We start from the raw sequence: 22,167 nt of genomic DNA on the forward strand, positions 1-22,167 counted from the left end.
CTAGGGATAATAAGAGGGTAAGAAAAATAATAATATTAGCTTTAAGCTTATAAATATTAGTTTTTTTTAGCTAAATATATTATCAAAGGGTAAATCTAAATATCTCTTAGCTAAAATATTTTATAATAAGATTATTATTATTTTTATTTATATTTATTTATAAGTAAACTTAATTTAATCTTATATAAAAAGAAATAACTTATAATAAGTTATATTTATTAAGGAAAATATATAAAGGCTTATAAGAGGTAATATATTAATATAATAATAAAGATTACTTAATAATAAAAAAAAATAAAATTATATTACTTTTATTAATACCTTTCTTAATATAATAAAAATAAAATTTAATATAAAACTCTAAGAAATATTAAAATAATTAGATTAAGCTTACTTTAACCTTAAAGATATTAAAAATAATTATTAAGAGATTTCTCTATAAGGGTATTTAATATATTTAAAGTTATTAAAAGAGCTATTAATTATAAATTATTTACTTATTTTTATATTAAATTTTACCTTAAATTATATTAATTCTATAGGCTATTAAATAAGACTAATAAAAGATTAAAATATATTAATATAATATAATAAGAGAAAGACCTTATATAAAAAACTAAAAATATTATATTTTAAGAAAAATAAAATTAAAAAAAAAAAACCTTAATTTAATAATAAATATATTTATATTATTAAGAAAAAAATAAAAAAAAGTTTAATTAAAAAGACTTAATATTATAAGGTAATAATTAATTATAAAATTAAGGCTATAAAGATTAAAATTACTTATTATATAGCTAAAGACCGCGAGAGATTAAGGATAATATATATAATAATTAGCTCTAATTATAATATTTAAATAACTTAAATAAATAATAAAAAATATAAAATTAATAAAGTAATTAGGCTTAGAGAAATAATTAAAAACCCTTAAAGGAATATTAAAATAAGTCTCTAAAGGTAAAATTAAAATAATAAAAGGAGATTTTACCTTAAGAAAAAAGGGGTTAAGAGTAAGGAAGACTTAATTAAAAAAACCTTAATTTAAGTTACTAATAATCCTAAAGTATTAGCTAAGATAGATAATATTAAAGTTATAAAAACTAGGATTAAGATAGACTTAAAAGAGTATATTATATAGAAAATAACTCTTAAAGTAAGGAAAAGCTAAATAAAAGTAATAAGAATATAACTTATTATACTAAGATTATAAATAATAATAAAAATACTTACTTAGCTATAAAATAAAAAAGAAAAAACTAAATTAATTTTACTCTTAATAATAATTAAATTATTAAAGCTATAAGTAGACTTAACTTTAATAATTAATTTAAAAAAAAATATTTACTTATTTTTATATTTTTCTTACTTTTAAAGAAATAAAAAATATTAAAATCTAATAAGTTTATTATAATTTTAAAGTATTAGCTATTATAATTAATAAGAGATAACTCGCAGAATATAATAGGAAAATAATCTAAAAAAACTAAGAATTAAAAATACTTAATAAAATTAATAAAGTTATAAGTATTATAAAATCTATTATTTTTAATTTATATTTTCTTAGAATTATATAAGAGATAAAAATTAAGGCTTATTTTATAATTATAATAAATATTATTAATTAATATATTTCTTACTTATTACTAAGAACTAGGTTTTTATATAAGCATAAAATAAAAATTAATTTTATTAACCTAAGTATTTTATTTAAATTAATATATAATATAATTATTTAAGAAGAAATTTTTAAAAAAAGGATTTTATTTTTTATTAAAATTATTAAAAATATATATATAGTAATTATTAAAAAAGATAAAATTATTTTTATTTTAATTACTTATAAGAACTTATTAAAAATATATAAATTAAAAGGAAAAAATAAAGCCTTTTACTTTTAAGGGAAAAATATATATTTTTTTAATAATATAATTAATAAAAATATCTTAAAAATAATTATTTTTTATAACCCTAATATTAAAAATATTTAAATTTACTAAAGGTAATATATTAGCTATATTAAAAATTATAAATATAATAAAATTATAAACTTTATTATTAGCTCCTTTAAATTAATAAACTTTTATAATATAATTAATAAAGACCTTTAATTAAAAATAAAAATTAAAAACCTATTAGTAACTAAGATATTATTAAAATAATTACCTAAGACCTTAAAAGAAATAACTAAAGATAACTTAAAGTATATTAATATTAGACTTCTTAATTATAATATTAATTAACTTAAAGGTATTCTCTTAATAAAAAATAAATTTAATATTAAGATAATTAACCTTAATAAGAAATAAATTATAAAACTTCTTAGGCTAATTAATAAATATAATATTTATAGAGATAAAAGTATTATTTTTATACCTAAAGAAAAAAAAATAAGGATTAATTTAATAAATAATTAATAAAACTAAAAAATAATTATTAGAGCTTACCTTATAGGGATTAAAGATAAATAATTCCTAGATAAAGTTTATAAGAAGCTATATACTACTAGAAAGATATATTATTTAAATAAGCTAACCCCTATTATATACCTAGTTTTTATTATTTAAAAGGTTATAAATAATAAGAAAAAAGTAATATTATTCTTAATCTATGCCCTTTAAATAATATTATAATCTTAGATATATATTTTTTATTAAATTAAGAAGATATTATAATAAATATAAGAAGTAAAAAATATTTCTTAATATTTAATAAAATTAGATTTTTTTATTAATTACTAATTTATAATATATATTATAATTAAATAATAATTATATTTAATTATAGCCTAGAAGTTTTTAATATAGCCTTAATAAGATTTAAGAATTTTTTTACTTTTAAATAATATTTTATAAATAATATATTCTTAGAGTATTATACCTTTATAAGGGTTTATATTAATAATATAATAATTTTTTTTAATATATTTAAAAAATATCTTAAGTACCTAAAAGTAATATTAAAGCTATTTAATAAGAATTAATTAAAGATTATTATTAATAAGTCTTTTATAGGTTATAATACTATAAAGCTATTAAGATATATAATTAATAATAATAATCTCTATAAAATATAAAACTAATTTAATACCTTTATTAAGATAATATATTTAATTAACCTCGCTACCCTTAAAGCTTATATTAAAATAGCTAGATATTTATAAAAAGAATATTATAATATAATATATAAATATAATCTTTTCTTAAATAAAAGATATAGCTATTATATAAAGCTAAGGCTATATTTAAGTTATAAATTAAGGTATTAAGATTAATTAAGAGATTAAATACTTTTATAATTACTTTTACCCCTATAAAAAAAAGATTATATTTAATAAGATATAATAATTCCTTATAAAGTAATTTATATTTTAATATTATAACCCTATAAAATTACTTTTCTTTAAGATTAATACCTATAAGAATAAATTTAATTTATTTATTTTTTAAATTAAAAGAAAAGAAAATAAAAAAGTAATTCCTAAGAAAGATATCTTAAGTAAAAAGTTAAAGCTTATTAATTTTTTCTTTTATTTAACCTCTATTATAAAAACTAAATATAAATTAATAAAAACTAAAATTATTACCTTAATATAAGTAATTTAAAAAATAAAAAAGCTAATATAATCTAATTATTACTTAATAAATATTATTATAAACTATATAGCGACTAAGGGTATTATTATATTTATCTTATTAAAAACTATAGATTTTAATAAAGCTAACTTAAAGCTTATTAAGGCTATTAATTATTTATTTTAATTTAAATTATAAATCTTTTATATATTAGGTATACTTAATATAATTTTAGATATATTTTTAAGATTATTAATTAAAGATTATTTAGTAAGAAAAGCTATTAAAAATAGCTTTAATAAACTTAATTTTATAATAGCCTTAATAAAAATAAGATTAATATAAATTAAGATTACCTTTAAATTTTATTAATAAATTATAAAAAGCTATAATAAGGACTTTAAGCTAAGTTATATATAAGATTATATTATAGATATCTAAGGTTAAAAACGCTAAAATTAATAATTAAAGATAATCTTTTTTTAACCTTAGGAATTAGCTAAAGACCTCTTATATTATATTAAATATAAAGAAAAAAAAAGGCTTTATATCTTATAATTATTTATTAAATTAATTCTTAAGATTATTTATAATAATAAGTATTACTTTAAAATTAATTATATATAAAAAGAATTTTAATATTATTTATTTCTATTAAATATTAAAAATCATTTGCGGTTATATTACTTTTAATTTAATATATTATAAAAATTTAATAAGCTAAAAATTAACTTAGGGGGAGTTATAATTAATTATAATAATATTATAATTATTTTATATAATAATTCTTAACTTTATTATAAACTTATTAAAAGTATTTACCGCGGGAATAATATAATTTATTATTAAATAAGATAAACTTAATTACTTAGTAATTATTAATTATATTTTCTTAAAGAAAATAATATTATTAATATAATATATATTATATATAATAAAAAATTAAGTAATTATATTTATTTAAATATTATTTATATTTAATTAAGGTATCTTAATATAAATTATTAATAATAAAGACTTAAAATTTATATCTTAGATCTAGAGAGCTATATTTAACTTCTTAAGAATTAACTTTCTTATATTAGTTATATATTATTTATAAATAAATAAAATCTCTAAAAGAAAAAATTAAATAATAAAAACTATAATTAGATATTATATAATAATAAATTTAAATACCTTATAGCTAACTTTATTATTATTATTATAATATAATTTTAATAATATTATATTAAGTATAATTAAAAAGGTACTTAATAATTTAATTTATAATTTTTATCCTTAAGGATTTATTAATCTTATAGCTAATTCTAAGATTAAAAATAAAAAAGTTAATACTTAAGTATTAGAAGTATTATATAAGATTTACTATAAAGAAATAAAATTCCTTATTAATACCTTAGTATCCTTAGCTAAGATTTAATATAATATAAAATATAAAGAAATTAATATTAAGGAAAGTAATATAATTTATTTATAATTATATAAAAGATATTATCTCCTTAGCTAATTAAAAAAAGTAATTATTTATAAGAGCTAGACCTTATAAGGTTATATATAAAATTAAATTATAAGCCTTTAAGCTTAATTTCTTAAAATATTAAAGAATTTACTTAGTAATATTAATTATATATTTATAGAAATTAATATAAGAGAAAGACTTATATTAATATATAATTTTATTATTAATTCTTATAGTAATTAATAATAAAAAGGTTATAAATTATTAAGAGGTAAAAAGGATTATATAATAATAAATTTAATAAAAGATTAAAAGGCTTTATTAAGACTTATTAATTAAATAAATAGGCTTTATAATAAAAAATAATAGTTAAATAACTAAACTTAAACTCTAAAGTATTATAAGAAATATAATTAAGATATAAAAAAAAATAAACCTAATAAACTAAGAGCTTAAATTTAAAAAAAAATTATAGATATATATTTAAATCCTTTAAATTAAATAAAAAATAAAAAATATATACCCTTAAATTTAATAATATATAAAAAATATAAAATTATAATTTATTAATAAAATAATTTTTTTTATTATTTATTATTTATTTCTTTTTTTTTTATTATTAATTATTTTTTTTCTAAATATATTAATATTTAAACTAAAAGTAATAATTAATATTATTACCTTAGAGAGTAAAAATAAATTAAATCTTATCTTTAAAAATATATAAATAAAAATTAATACTTATATAAATAAAATAAACTTAGAATACCTAATATAAGGGATAAATAATATTAATTATAAAAATAAATAAAAAATAAACCTAAATTTATTAATAAATATAATTAAATTTATTAAAGAAAAATAATTATATAAATCTCTTTAGCCTTATAAAAATTTTATTAATTTTTTACTTTATATTATTTTAATAATTATTAAATTACCTAAGTAAAATTAAAACTAATAAGCTATTAATAAACTTAAATATTTATTATTAAACCTAATTATATTAATAATTATATTTTATAAAATTAATTAATTATTATTAACCTTAATATAAAATATAATAATAACTTTAATCCCTAACCCTAATATTACTTATAAAATAAATATCATTAAAACTCTTATAATTATTATAGCTAAAGCTAATATTATATAAGATAATATTATATAAGATAATATTAACCTAAGTAATATTATTATTATAATTAAAAATAGGCTTAGTTTTAATAACTTTTTTAATAAAAATAAGGCTAATATTAATTAAAAAGAACTTAATATTACTATAAATAAATCTAATTATAATTATAAGTTAAACCTTAAAGAGATTAAGCTTTTTTACCTTATTAAAAAAAGCAATAAATATATATTCTTTAATATACCTCTATATAATATTAGAAATATATCTTATTACTAATATTAAAATAAAATTAATAAGCTAATAAATAGTTATACCTTTATTAATAATAATAAGAAAGATAAATTTATTTAAGATAAATATTATATTAATTATAGATATAATAGGCTAATTAAAGAATTTATTATAAAAAAGACTTAAATTTAATAAAATATAATTTAATTCTTTAATATTAAATTCTAGCTAACCTACTTAAAATATATAATAAAAAAAGAACTTAATTTTAATTACCTCTTAGCTAAAGCTAATTATATAAATTATAAGATATATCTTTACCTTAAATATATAATTTATAAGTATTATATTAATAATAAAAATAATAATCTTAATAAAAAATAATTAATATTAATATTTTTATAACTTATCTTATTAAAAAGGGAAAAAAGCTTATTAAAAGTAAATATAATAAAACTAAGAGTAAATATAATATAATTTATAAGACTAAGAACTATATTTAAGATATTATAAAGACTTATTTTTATAATAAATATAAATATAGCTAAGGTAATAAAAAATAATATATTAAATTCCTCTTTAATTATATTAAATTTATACTTTTATATTATATTAATTCTTATAATATTATTAATATAATTATTATAAGGTATCTCTAAATTATATAATATTTTTAAATAATAAAGATTAAGAGATACCTTAATATTAAAATTAATAATAAATAAGTTAAAATTAATAATAATATATTTATAAGTATTATTAATATTACTATTATCTTAATTATTATTATAAATAAAGTTAATAATATTAAAATAAATATAAAAAAATTATATAATTAAATAATTATAAAGGTATATTAAATAAATAATATATAAAAGAAATTAATAAATATAGTTAATATACTTAAGAAAGAAATTAGATATTATAATAAAAAACTTAATAATTAGGCTATTTAAATTAGCCTTTATAAAGAAATAAAAAAATTAATTAATAAATTTAATAAAATACTAAAGAGACTTAATACTATAATTATAAAAATAATAATTATTAAAGTTAAAAAGTAACTTATTACTAAGTAATTAATTGCCCTTACCTCTAAGCTAAAATTAATCTTAGTTATAAAAAATCTAATTAATAAGTAGGCTACCTTAGCTATATTAAACCTAGCTGCTTATAATATTATAGGCGCTTATAAAGGTATTATAAAGGCCTCTTTTTTTAGCTAATTATTTATTAAACCTATTAAGAAATATATTAATAAAACTACTAAGTTAAATAATACTTAAAATAAATATAAGAATAATAGACTTAGCTAAGATTAAAACTTATTTAATATAAAGTAAGATAAGAAAGATAATATTTAAAAGGAATTAAGAAAAAAGATAAAAGAGTTAAATAATAAGAAGTTTTTAAATAATAAATAAATAAAATTATAAAATTTAAGAAAATACCTAGAATATTATTTTAAGATTAATTATTATTAACTCTAAGAAAAAAAGGATAAAAAAAGCATAGATTTAAACTCTATTAAGATAATAAAGCTTTTAGGGACCTTAGTAATTATTATATACCTTAGTTATATAAGTCCCCTATATAATAAATCTAGCTTTATAATAATTAGACTTAATAACTTTTAAATAAAATTAATTTAGTTTTTAGATTATCTTTAATATATCTTTTTTATATTTATAACTTATATTTATTATAACCTTTTAGCTACTAGAATTAGCCCTTATTTAACTGCTTTTAGTAATACTTAAGTCTCTTACTCCCCTAAGAGACTTATAATATAAATAACCCTTTAGGCCTAAAAAGAATTATTATAATTAATTATAATATATATATTATAATTAAAACTTAATAAATAATTTAAAAAGCGCTTAAAGAATAAATAAAAGAAATAAAACTAAAAAAATATATTATTATAGATTTTTATTTAATAACTTAAGGTTATAATAATTATACTTTTATTTAAATCTTTATAAATAAAGTCTTATATTATTTATAAGATTATTATATTATTAATTATTATATAAATATTACTTTTTTAATAATAAAAAAATTCTTAAAGCTCTTAGAGATTTAATATTTCTTAAAAATAAAAGTCTTTAAGTATAATAATAAAATTATAAAAATTTATCTTTAAATAATTATTTATTTCTAAGTAATAAAAATATATTATAATCCCTTTATATTAAATACCTAAATATAAAATAATAAAACTAAGAGAATTAAAGTAATTATTATTTATAGAAATAAAATAATAATAATAAAAACTAAGCTTTTAAAATACTTTTAGCTAGAGATAATAAAAGTAATAATATACCTATATAATTATATATTTTTAATTTAAAGAAAAAAAAAACTATTTTAAAAAATCTTTTATTTTTAATAATACTCTAAGAATATATTAAAATTAAACCTCTTATATTTATAAGTATTTAGTTATAAGGTATATACCCTTATAGCTAATACTTAGTTATAATAAACTTATTTATAAAAATAAGCTCCTTAGAAATAAATAAGAGTTCTTATTAATTATACCTTAAGTAACTTATTTTATATATAAAATTTACTTTATAAAGAAATAATTATAAGTTAATATATTATATTTAATAAAAAAATAATTTCTTATAAATTAAATTAAGTTATAAAGAAATAATCTCTTTAAAGAAAACCTTAAGGTAATTTAAAAATAAATCTAAGAGCTTATAATAAAATAAAAAATATTAAGCTAATAATTTATATAAGCCTTAAATAAAAAATTAAATAAAATTAATAAATTAAAATATAATAAAAAAAAATACCTTAAAACCCCTTTATAAAATTAATAAAAGAATTATATAAAAAGAAATTTCTTAAATTAAGAAAATATATATTAATTAAGTCTAAAGTCTTTTTTATATTATTTAATTTTTTATTAATAATATTTATTTATACTTAAGCTATTAGCTTAAATATAAAAAAATATAATAAAAAAAATATATATAAAAAAGGTAAAAATATTCTTAGTAAAATATATATAAACCTCCCCTTTAATATTATATTTCTCTTAAGGATTTTTTAATTTTTAAAATATTATTAAAAATACTTATTAAAAGGTACCTAAAGGCTTAATTAGCTCTAATTTATTATTATTAAGAAAAAATATAATTTATAAATATATAAGAAGCCCCTAAGAGTAATATTAAAAGTATTATATTTATAAATAAAAACTAACTTAGTATTAATATATATTAACGGCTATTAAAATAATTTCTTAGCTTATATATAAATATAAAGAGTTATATATATTGAGATATAATTTATAAGGCTAAGAAGCTATACTTTTAAAGCTATAAGTAATTAAATTTATAAAGAAAAATCTTAAAATTTATAATAAAAGACTAAGGTTTTAAGGTATTATTAGGTATATATTTATAAATTAAATAAATATAATAGGTTTCTTAAGGTTAATATATACCTTATAACTTATAAAAATTAATAAATAAGAAATAACTAAGATATATATATAATTATATTTATAGGTATATTATTTAAAATCTTAAGAATTATTATTAATTATTTTAATTATAAGATATTATAATATAATAAATTAATATCCTTAAAAAGTATTAATATATAAGTTAAAGAAAATAAGTATAATTATATATACCGCGGTAATAACTTAACTAAATATTACTTTTACTATAAATAAGCTTATAAGGTTTAATTAAAACCTAGGCCCTTAATATTATAAGGCTATTAATTAAGTCTTATAATATTTACTTTAAATTAAAGATTATACCGTTAGGTTTAATATAAACTAAGGGTTTAAAAAAGATATATTTCTTATAGCTATTAATATAAATTTCGCTAATAATATAAAAAAATTAAAAGAGCTTTTAAGTATTTATTATAAGGCTATTTAAAGGAATAATTACTTAGAGGGTAAATAAATAAAATATAATTATTATATTTATTATTAAGGTAAAGTTATTTACCCTCTTATAAGCTATTAAGAAGAATATCTTTATAAGTTATTTATTATCTTCCCTTAGAGTTAACCTTATAGGGCTAAGTACTTAGTAAGGGTTAGTAATAATAATAATTAAGGTTATTATTTAATATAATAATTAATAAATTATATATCTTATTAAAGTAAAGCTAATTTAATTATATATAAAGCTTTATTATATAGATATATATAATTATAAATTAAGATAAGAAATTAAAGAAAAAAAAATTAAAATAAAATATACCCCCTTAAATAAGCTTATTATTAATAGCTTAATAAAGGTTTTCTTATTAAATAAGTTTAAGTAATCTTATATTTAATTAGGCCTAAAATATATCTTAGTAAGACTATAATAAAAAATAAACTAAGAGTTATTTAATTAATAAAAAAAAAAGATATATAATTATATAATACTTTTATTAAAGCCCTTAAATTAAAGCCTAAATAAAGAAATAAAAACTTAAATTATTAAGTTATTAGCCCTAATAGCCTTAATAAGAATAATATATAATTATATACCTTTAATAAAAATAAATAAATTAGAGCTTAAAAGAGGCTATAAAATTTAAGTTATTAAGAAAAGAGATATTAAGTAAATAAATAAAAGATATAAAATATATTATAAATTTATTATAAATAAAATATATAATTAATTTTTATTAATAATAATAAAGATTTATTTAATTAATTAGAGCTAATTTATATAATTAAAAAGGGCTAAGAAATTAGTATTTTTTATTTAATAAGACTAAAAACTTATAAAATTAATAAGCTTATATTAAGAGAAAAAAAAAATATAATAATTATAAAGAGAATTAAGTAAATAAATAAAGGTATAATTAATTATTATTACATAAAGTATTATTTAAGAAATTATTATTATTATTACTAAGGTATTATTATTAAGAAATATAGCCCCTAGGAGCTAAGCTTAAGGTAACTTACTTATAAGTATTATAAATAAATAGCTTTTTAATATATAAAATAATATAATTAAAGACTAATTCTTAAAGTATTATTTTATTTTTTAAGGTAGCCTTAATAAAAGTACTTAGAGCTAACTTAATTAAGTATTTAAAAATTAAGTTCTAAGTAAAATTATAATTAATTAAGGTAATAATTATTTATTTAACTTAATAATAAGATTAATTATTATCTAAGTTATTATATTATTATTAAAGGCTTTTTATAATTATTTAATAAGCTTAAATTATATTTAAAAGTTTTAAAAGTATTTATAAAAAATTAATAAAAAAAAATAAAAATTAAGGTTATTTATTATATTTTACTTTTTATAATTATAATTATAAAAGATATAAGTTTTTAACTTATTATTAATTATATATAATATAATAAAATCTTAATAAGCTTAAATAATATAATAAAAATATAATATTTTATTAATTATATAATTAATAAAAATATAATTAAAATTATAAGAAAAATAAATTAATTTAATAATATATATTATAAAAAAATATAATAAAAAATGCTATTTTAAGATAATATTAATAATATTAAGGTAATACTTTTATATTAAAGAGGTATATTAAATTAAGCTCTATATAATAGCTCTAAGGGTAATTATATACCTTTAATATTAGGCTAAGTAATCTTTAGATTATTAGTATATTAGGCCTAATTAGGTAGGCTATACTATAACCTAAAAGGGAAAGAGGGGATTCTCTTAAGAATAATAATATAAGTAATATATATAGGTTTAAGGATAAGCCCGACTCATTAATAGAATGCACCACGATGCAGTATTTGTGTGCACTCGGGATATATGGCATCCGCGACCTATCATCTCCTGGGACCCTGTCACTCCCATTACGCTCCCGGTCGACCCTCCTGCAGGGTAATGAAGTGAGATCATCCCTACCACGCCATATATGCTGACGCGTCCGTCCTACGGGCTAGCGGATCGACTTAGATGTTTTAGCAAGGCATTCGCCACATCGCAGGCTTGGCCAACCAGGAGGAAGGCTGCGTATGTTCAACTTCGAGGCCTAGCGGAACTTGCCGCGGCGCAACCTGATGCTTGGGCTCTCATGTAAGTTATTTCTTTTGCAAACTACTCTTTTTCCCCACTAGACTTCAACTTAGCTTAGCAGCATGGAAGGCAGAGAAAAGATTTGATGGTGTTCGGACTCTGTTGATACCTGGAGAATGCTTAGAGGAGGCTCGACTCAATAATTCTCCTTTGGGAGTTGATCTCGAGCTTCACGCCACGCCAGCCGAGGATAAGCGCCTATGGAGGAAGACCTGAAACGAAAGACAATGCCCCGTATGTGAGAGGTGGGCCCAAGCGTGAAAGACTCCTCGGAGTTGATCGGCGTCATGGCTCCACACCGGTTCAGTGCCAAAAATGGGGTGTCCTGAGGCTCCACTAAGGTCTCAGCCCCCGCTGAATCGTTCACGATGGGAACGCTAAGCTAACCTCCACACGATCTTTCAGTCGAACCAACAACAGGCTTCCGGTTCCCTTTAGTGTGCCTAATACTGCAGTGAAGCTTCTCGGAAGTGGTATTGGATGCAAACAAAATGAGGACGCGCCATGGTGAGAGGGGCTGTCTCGTAACTTGTGACTAACTTAGCTTGCTGAATTGCATTGTGCCTTCGCCCCACGTGAGCCAACAGGCAGCACTGCTAGCAAACAAGATGAACTAAACGTGTCCGTCAAGAATCCAACCGAGGAGAGAGGAAAAGCCATGTCTATTCTTTGCCATCGATGCCCCCTCTTACCGACTGCTCCCACGTCCTCCTACACTTGCACCGCTACCCTCCCGTTGTTAATACACAAGCGAACATGGGAATTCAAGCCTATTTCCGCGGTGGAAATCTCGCGGACGCTATTGAATACCAGTTACTTACTTCACAGAGAGGTGGTGATTCGTGGCAGGGTGAACACCACCAACCACAACAGGAACTACGAGTACCGGGAGCGCATAAAGGATTGGTCTACTTTTGGTTCACTGCCATGTGTGGTACAACGTTGATTGTGTGAGTTCGATGTATTCAAGATGAGGCTTGCGTAAAAAGTACCTATAGCGGCTGATGCAAGAGATAGGGCGCCTTTCTTCTTGCTGGCTTCCGTCATACTGCCGAAGACTCTCGATGCCTACGAGACCTCACGCTTCGCGTTCGCCGACCGGTTCGAGCAGAATGGAAACTCGACATCTAATGTCGCAGTATGGCTCGCGGAATTATCACCTCTCGTCTTTCCCGTAATGTGCCATTCTCACAATGACTATTGGCGACTTCACCCTCTATTTTCAGCGCTTGCTGTGGGCTGCGTGAGTACAGAAGCAGACGTATGGCTCAGCCCAGATGGAAAGGACCTCTTAGTCGGTCATGATCGACAATCCCTTTCCTCGAACAGAACACTCCGCTCCCTGTATCTCGACCCCCTGTTACAAATCTTGAATTCGATGAATCCGTTAGTGTTACAGGAGGGCTTGAACTCCACAGCCCAAGCTCGTGGTGTCTTCGCGATCCAGCCGAATACGACATTAATACTGTTCGTCGACGTGAAGGATGACCCGGTGGGCACTTGGCCTTTGGTTCTCGAGCAGCTAGGACCTCTACGTGACAGGAAATACTTGGCTCGACACGAAACAATGCACACTGTGACCACGAACCAGTCATTCTGGCCTGGACCTGTAACTATTGTGGGAACGGGAAATATCCTCAAGCGGCGCGACATCAACATGGGTGCAGACCCAGAAAAATGGCAGCAGTACCACGATGTCTTTCTTGATGCACCTCTGGACTTGCTCACCGAAACCGGATTCAGCCCTAGCAGCGACTTTTCCTGTCACGATGAATCAGAAAACGAGTTCTACACCGCCTCAGCGTCTTTTAAAAAGACCATTGGAGGTGTTCGGGCGGGTTTTACCAAACACCAGCTTATAACTCTGCGAGACCAGATCCAAATCGCCAGACAACGAAACCTGAAGTCAAGATATTGGGGCTTGCCCTGTTGGCCGATATCTTATAGAGACTACGTGTGGAGTATACTTACTCGAGAGGGTATCGATTTGTTGAATGCGGACAACGTGGTTAGCGCAGCGATGAAACATTGGGACTCGGATTACACAAGGGAAGCTGTCTGGATATGTATAACGACATCATATCTATTTGTTTGCTCCATCGGTCTAATCTGGTATACGAGACGATTCACAGATCAACAAGTATCTATTAGATAGACGGACGGAAGCATACAAGTAACTCATTTGATTCGATCAATCCCTGAAGCCTAACATATTGTTGAGTGCCGCTGAAGCCCGTACTAACCACCGAATATCATCGCCAACCCCCTTGTACAACCATGACGGTCGCACTTACACCAGAGGACCTCGACGGAACAAAAGTAACTTCAGCAGAGCGGAGGAGCCGGTTGTGTATACTCACTTATTCTTGTGTACGTAGTCATCAACTGACGACCATGGAGCACTTTATCCACTAACCAGGCTTATGACTTCCACGATGCTAGCCATGCGACACTTTAGCTACATGCCACCAGGTTACATCACCTCCGCAGCAAACGTCACAATTTAACACCCTCTACACAATGCCTGATAATCCCCTAAAATATATAAACAAGATGAACTCAGCAGATGATACAAACAAATGAAGGCCTTATAATAGTAGTCTATACCCCTGTAAAAGTCGCGTTAAGACAATATCTATCCTGCGCGAGAGCAAGATGCCTTTTCAGGAGATGGTGCTTGTACTGGAAGTGAGCGACTAGGGCGTCTCCCTGGATCACGACAGCTGCAAAATAAGAGTGCATTAGCTAGGATGATACGGACCCAGTCGGGGCTCAACTTACGGCGACGTAGCTTCTTGGGAAGATCAAGGACAATCATGTCCTCATCACCTCGACGCTTAGGCCAGTGCTCAGGGTCGGTATCCAGGATATCATCGGCATAGACGCACATGAAATTGATCCTGATGCGGTCTCCGTACATTGTCCACGGCTTCTCAAACTTATATAGATCTAGTGCATCATTCTCGATGTTCTCGAGTAAGGAATAATGCATCTGGGCCGCAACAGACCATGCCTGGTAGCTCGGACCCCAGACCACATACTTGAGCTTGGCAATAGGGGTTTGGTATATCATCGTATCGTCTTGCACTCTCAGCCATCTGTGTTGCGGCCATGCTGGTGGAGGCTTTTCAATATCCCAGGTGAAGTTTTTGGGGCCATCCCAGAAGCCATGTCGGGAGGGTTTCCAGTAATCGGTGCCGCTGGTGACGTAGCTCCGCTGCTCGGGCTCGGGGAAGTATGGGTGAAGTGCACCCATTCGGAAGTGCATGAAGCCCAACGGAGGGTTATTGATGATATTACCAACGACAACGAAGTCTTCCGGATGTTCGATTTTTCGAGTGACAAGGTTAGGGATAGCATTATCATCAATCCAGAGCTAGAGAGGAACGAGTCAGTACCTATCGCCATACCAATGGCAAGAGATCCTCCGCGAAAGCCAACATAAAGCCAAGGCAAACATAGAATATCGTCGTCAATCTTGACATAGTACTTGCCACGCTCCAGGAGTTGCCAAGCCTTGTAATACGTATATGTCGATAAGTGCTTTTCGGGGATAATCTTCTTATGTCTCGCCGGGTTGCTAGAGATTATCTCGTCGAGGTAACGGAGATCTTCCTCGTTTTGGGCGTTAACAATCCAGAGGACTTCATCGAGCCAACCTCCATTATCAGCCAAGTTTCGCTGTATAAGACCCAATTAGCCGCCATGGCTTCAGTTACGACCTTTCTTAGATGCTGACCTCTATGTAGCATTGCATGCTTGATACCCTGCTCTTGCGACCATAAAAGACGAATCCGCTAACAATCACACCCTCGGGCTTGACAAGCGGTTTCAGTAGGGGTGCTTTGGTAAAGCCCATGACCTCGACGCCTTCCCATGGAATGGATAAAGAAGGGCGAGATTGGAATTGAAGTAGAAATCCGGCCAAAATGAGAAAACCGGTGGCGACGACGGCAAGTTGCAGCGGCTTGTGGCGAATCAGGAACCGTCGTAGGACTCCCATCATGAACCGTGGAGATGTGGAGAAAAGCTGGTGCAGAAATTACAGATAGCAGGTGGCCCGAGTTAATACCACAATATCTTTTAATGTGACAACCTGTCGGCTTTCGGGGTAAGATTGCTATGCACAACGATTGCGTCTGGACTCTTAAAAAAACGCAAAGGCTAACACCTGGGTTGGTGGCTGTTCCGGCTTGTGGGCTCAAATCGTTAGGCTGTATGATCGTCTCGAAGGATTGGCCAAACGCAGAACCGCCCTGAAACTGTTCGTTCCGGACCTGAACGGGATCAGACTTTCTGGGAACGGATCCTTAGATGATGCAAGGACCGGTCGATTGCGTAATTCAGTTACGCAAATGTGTCAAGTTCCTCCTTTATGACAAGAGCCTGACACGTCAGGAGCCGTCACCAGGCGGGAGACGCGTGTCCCAAGCCATTAGATGCCAGAAGCTTTGCGACCACCTCATTAGTGAGGCCACCCCACAGCTTAAAATCAAACTTGGACAGATTGTGTTGGATTGGGGCCAAAATGAGGGGTGCCAGGATGATTACAAGAGTGAGGTGAAACACCCAGGGCGTGTCTGGCTTGTGATGGTGGGGTATTCCCAACTGGCGAACTGGGCCGTGATGGTTTATGTTGGAAGATGAATCAGGCCGTTGTTCTGAGCAGAGGTGAATATCAGCTCTGGCGTTAGATAGGTAATGCGGGTGAGGTTGAATGTTATAACCAAGTTATATTGACAGCTGGGACGCCAGTTTATATCAAAGGGGGAGTGTCTTTACGCACGTGATACGAAATAACATCCTTCGCAATCGGGTCGAACCTGTCTTGGGTGCACGGTTCTTCCATTTCCCAGACCCTGCCGCCTCCAACCGCCTGGTCTGACGTTAGGTCATGGTACATACCACTTACGGGACCACCAAGTCCATAACAAATAAGTTATAGAGTTACATTCAATATCCCGATTCTCCCATGGCTAACATTCTAACCCAATACTCTACTAAATAGTGCCTTGATTCTAAAATAAGCTTCACTTCCAGTGCAAGCGAATATTCCGCCTGGGGATACTATCATATTCATCTGTTAAACTCCTTTGTCATTACATTGCAATGACACCCCTCTGAATGTGCGCTGTCTCGTCGACTAGTGGCATGCACTTAAACATCTTTGCGAAATCATTCAAGCACTTGCTGCGTGCCTCCAAGTGACCGGGTTTTGTGCTGATGCCCTTTGGAGGGTTGAGATTGACGTATCTTTCCCGGCCATTTACCGGCAGGGGTCCTTGACCAGTAAGCAGCCCCTGGATGTAGTTTAGGGCAATGTCTTCACAGTTGAAGATTTCGTCAACATAATCTCGAATCTTGGACATGGTGGTGTCATTGGACCAGTAATAGTCCATGAAGGAGATGTGTGAGAAACATAGGTTGGTGAGGATCATTGAGTAGTCATCACGGTCCTTTCTCGAACAGAAATTGTAGTTGTAGTTACCCTCTGCGTTGATATCGGAGCAGCGAGCGAGGGCGCCGGTGAGACGATCGCGGCCGAACTTCCTCCATGTCTGAAAGACAAATTCAAGATCCTTGGGGCGGTAGTAGACATCATCATCAGTCAGGAGGATGGCTTGGGTCTTGAATCGGGATCGGGTCGGAACTTCTCGTTGAGACTGTCTTTCAGAGCCATCCGAAATTTCACAGGAACCCCATGTTTCGATTCAAAGTTCATAGGAAGTTCTGCTTTGAGATCTCTCCAGACGACAACAATTTCATAAAGCGAAGGGATTCTTTCTTCGAGAAGAACCGTTAAAGTGTGGTTCAGTTCTTGCGGACGTCGGTAAGTCAGCATAGCAATACTATAATGAAATAGAATTTCGGGGTTAGCATTCAGGACGAAGGGGGAAAAAGAGGGGGGAAAAAAAAAGAAAACCGACATTAGCCAATATCTCATTTGCAAGGCAAAGACGAGAAGGCTGTGTTCGAGCAGTAGGAGAGCTTGGTAGACCCACGTGAATTTGTCGTCAGCTAGATGACTATACTTAGTCCTGGCCTCATTCCAGATATCCTGGAGGCCCCTTTGCTTCGTGCTGACGCAAGTGACTGGTCGGGACAAGAGTCTGGTGGGGAGCAAGTTCTCGCCGACTTCCGAACCACGGACCCTGACGATGATAACTGCCACGATAATGGAGAAGATAACAAGCATGGTGAAGACGCGACGGAAAAAGCGCCAAACGAAAGAGCTGAGATGGTGGCTGGCCGTTTCGAGAAATTGATTCCTGAAGCTGTTGGATCGTAAAACATGGAACATTTTCGCGTGTCTAACGTTGTTGGCGGCGCACTGGACATGGTGGTTAGATTTTTTAGTCTTGACGAGGAGCCTCCCGTATGCTCACTCCGGGCTGGTTCGAGACCTGGCTCACCAGTTGCGGATAAGCACCACACGAGGACTTGAAAGACCTGGCGACCACGTCGATATGAAAGGTTTAGGACAGCGAGACGAGGGAGATGATACAATGAGAAAAACGAAGGATGCCTGGCTATTTGCCCACTGGCGTTATGTGTGTGGTGTGCCTGCGTCTGGAGAAGCCGGGAAGGGGAAGCTTGTCTCGCTCGGCGTGATCTGTACGAGGCCCAGATGAGGTACATGCAGATTCGGGGGCACTCATATCAGGGCAAAAGCTGGGTGCGGCGGGGTTGTTGGATCAAACGACTGAGAATAATTAGAGTGTACAAATACTGCGATGATGGAAACACGACGCGTGTTGTGTCCCGTCTAACGAGCCGGCCAATCGATAGCCGTAGGGATGATAAGCGGCGCTGCCACTGTTATAGCCCAGGGTGTTAAGAGTCTTGGACCGGTGTGGCTCCTCCGACGGATGGTACCACGATGCCGAAAGATCCGAAGCTTGCACCTCTAACCTAAGGTTTCCTGGACGTCTAGAGGGTAGCCCAAACCACCCCGCTGAGCATTGCAAATCACCTGCTGGGAGACGAAGACCAGGTGAGATTAGCGGTTTTTGCTGTTATCGCCTGATATCGTGCGGCGGGTTCCTATCTGAGTATTAAAATCTAAAACGAGTGCTTCATAGTGGTAAGTCATTGAGTATAATTTACTTTCATTTGCTTATGCCATTCATAATCAAAGGTGTGGAAATAAAATCGGGTGATGACCCCACAGGTCGGGGGTTCAGACTTCATGATACTTACTGTACCATGACTCCTCCTCTAGGCCTGGAGAGAAATCTGGCAGGTTTGTACCACAAGAGACATGACGCCAAGCATCATCCTCCAGTCCATTCCCCCCACGGCTCTGTCAAACCTGGCCGCTTCGTCACCAGAATCGACCAAGCCGTATCAGCACTACGTCTCCATCCGAGGTTCAGCCTCGCCCACTCCCAGTTTGATTGGTCCCTGTTAAGACCAGGAGCCTCCACAAACTCTGGATTTCCATTTTTTATCAGGAGTGCTGCTAGGCCCCAGAGACCGGAAGTGTCGAGTTGTGGGGCCTTAGCTCCGTATCAACTGCTAATAAACGGTCCTGACTGTGAAATTGTTTACCAATCAACGCTGATAAAGCTTATGGCTCGGGATTGCCCCCGAACCCTGCCGCACTTGTCCTTCCGAGTGAAAGGGCGGTCTCATACTCGAAACCTTAACGCAGCCAAGCACTAGTAGTGGGGTAGTCTGACGACGCTCTGATGCATAGGGAATTGATTGCGGCCGTGTATAAGAAATTGTCTTTGTATTTATGAGCGACGCTGGGGGGCTGAGAGTGTTTCACTGAAGGCAGAGGTTATCCCTTGTCTTTTTCCCGTCAAATGATCGTCCTCTGATTCGACCCTGCCTAGTTCATCCAGTTATGCATGGGAAACTCCAGCTGCTGGCGATACCACTCGTCGCTTTCGTTGTAATTGCATGGACCTTGTATTCACGGAGGCACTATTTGACCACAAACTACTCCGCGCATAAAGGTCAGCGCGTATATGACGAGTTACACTCAATCCCTGTATTAGATGGTATGTTCTTTCCCTGTGCTACTAGCAAGCACTTGACGGTGGAAAACAGTATCTAATTCGCTTGTCAAATAGGCGACATCCTTCCGGCAGCGAACGTCTCGGCCTACCTCAAAGCCATTTTCTACCGCCAGTCGGCGGAGCTTCCGAGTTTCCAGTGTCCCCGTATAAATGCAACAAGATACAACTCTCTTGTCGAGGCCCCCAGGACCCTCAAACCCTACCATCAGATATTACCTGGCGCTCGATCTACGACAAAATCTGATCCTCCTGCCTCGTCTGATTGGTAGTGTTGTAGAAGCCATTCAGTTCCTCGGCCCTCGACACTGCATGCTCTCCGTCGTCGAGGGCAACTCTCCCGACGGCACTGGTGACGTTCTGGCGGCCCTCCGCTCTCATCTTGAAGCTCTTGGCATAGCCTACTTCTTCCAGTCATCACCCATCGACCCCACCAAGACTGAGCGCATTTCGAGTCTCGCAGCGTTGCGCAACTTGGCGCTGCAGCCTTTATTCGAGCATCGCAATAAAGTCAGCAAAGATACAACCATAATCTTCTCAAACGACGTGACAGCATGCCCAGATGACATTCTTGAGCTTGTTTACCAAAGAAAATCCCTTGGAGCTGATATGACCTGTGCCATGGACTGGAACCTCAAAACCCCGAGATTCTACGATGTTTGGATCTCCCGAGGCATGAATGGTGACTCGTTCTTCAATGTTCCCAATGGTGACTGGGGAAAAACGTCAGAGCTGTTTTGGAATGCGAAAGAAACCCGAGCTCGGTTTGACGCGAAACGACCATTCCAAGTATTCGCTTGTTGGAACGGCGCCGCAGTATTTGGAGCTCAACCCATCCTCGAAAATCTGCGCTTCAGGGCCGCTAAAAAGAATGAATGCCCGCAGGGCGAGCCGCAGCTGTTCTGTAAGGATTTGTGGTACCGGGGATATCACAAGATCGCAGTTGTGCCATCTGTCAACCTTGAGTACAAACTTGACATGGGGAGGAAAATCAAGGAAAAAATGGGCTTTACGTCGGATGTTGTCTCAAAACACGATCCAACCGGAGACCGTATCAAGTGGGAGTCAGATCCTCCGGCCGAGGTCAAGTGTATCGCGGCCTGGAATGACCAATATTGGCTACCATGGAACGAATCATTGCCGTAGCATCTGCGCTCAGGTTAGAGAATTCAGTGTGCATAAAATGCCTGTCCTCACCAAGCCATTGATAACTATCTGTCACATTTGACGAGGGACTTTGACTGTGCGTTGAAGCTCTTGATTTCTAACTGAATGAGTGACTGAAGGAGGTCTGTTTTATCCTTCCTTGGATCGGGTCGTATTCGTCAGCTATGACGAAGTGTTCCTCATGATCTGTTTCATCCAAATTTTGATCCTTCTTGGTCCTACAGCCCGTGTGTCAGAGCAGGCTTGGTGATACAACGTGATAATATAAAAGCGAATGTGGGCACTTCTTCCTTGACTGCTCACTCAGGGTATGAAAGCATGAATTAGAATCGCCTTCCAGGGCATTTAGCGAGCAATCAAAGAAGAAGACAGCGGACGGGATGGGTATGCAAGCGCGGATACGTTATCGGGAAAATCAGTTCTAGTCACCGTTTCCAGCTATACAAAGACAATCACCTAATAAACGCTAGCATCACCTATATATACGATGCTACGTCTACGAGCCAAGCCAACAGCCACA

At 29.5% G+C, this 22,167-nt stretch overlaps 4 protein-coding genes across 4 annotated transcripts; 2 read left to right on the top strand and 2 right to left on the bottom strand.

Annotated features, from left to right (window-relative positions):
- Nucleotides 1-13,134: 13,134 nt before the first annotated feature.
- On the top strand, nucleotides 13,135-14,611 carry MRS44_007062 (uncharacterized protein; the record flags this gene model as incomplete). The annotated part of the gene is made up of 2 exons (XM_065620380.1): nucleotides 13,135-13,390; nucleotides 13,455-14,611. 2 exons carry the CDS (start codon nucleotides 13,135-13,137, stop codon nucleotides 14,609-14,611), a joined length of 1,413 nt encoding a protein of 470 aa, XP_065476452.1.
- A 446-nt stretch (nucleotides 14,612-15,057) lies between these two features.
- Nucleotides 15,058-16,459, bottom strand: MRS44_007063 (uncharacterized protein; the record flags this gene model as incomplete). Its single annotated transcript, XM_046274431.1, has 4 exons — nucleotides 15,058-15,179; nucleotides 15,238-15,832; nucleotides 15,898-16,137; nucleotides 16,196-16,459. 4 exons carry the CDS (start codon nucleotides 16,457-16,459, stop codon nucleotides 15,058-15,060), a joined length of 1,221 nt encoding a protein of 406 aa, XP_046123291.1.
- Nucleotides 16,460-17,555: 1,096 nt separating this feature from the next.
- MRS44_007064 (uncharacterized protein) lies at nucleotides 17,556-18,652 on the bottom strand (the record flags this gene model as incomplete). Its single annotated transcript, XM_065620381.1, has 2 exons — nucleotides 17,556-18,123; nucleotides 18,384-18,652. 2 exons carry the CDS (start codon nucleotides 18,650-18,652, stop codon nucleotides 17,556-17,558), a joined length of 837 nt encoding a protein of 278 aa, XP_065476453.1.
- A 1,981-nt stretch (nucleotides 18,653-20,633) lies between these two features.
- On the top strand, nucleotides 20,634-21,626 carry MRS44_007065 (uncharacterized protein; the record flags this gene model as incomplete). The annotated part of the gene is made up of 1 exon (XM_046274432.2): nucleotides 20,634-21,626. One exon carries the CDS (start codon nucleotides 20,634-20,636, stop codon nucleotides 21,624-21,626), a length of 993 nt encoding a protein of 330 aa, XP_046123293.2.
- Between the last annotated feature and the right edge of the window lie 541 nt (nucleotides 21,627-22,167).

Source organism: Fusarium solani, assembly GCF_023522795.1.
Source record: "Fusarium solani strain SB1 chromosome Unknown bctg00000004, whole genome shotgun sequence".
NCBI classification, from domain to species: Eukaryota; Fungi; Ascomycota; class Sordariomycetes; order Hypocreales; family Nectriaceae; genus Fusarium; species Fusarium solani.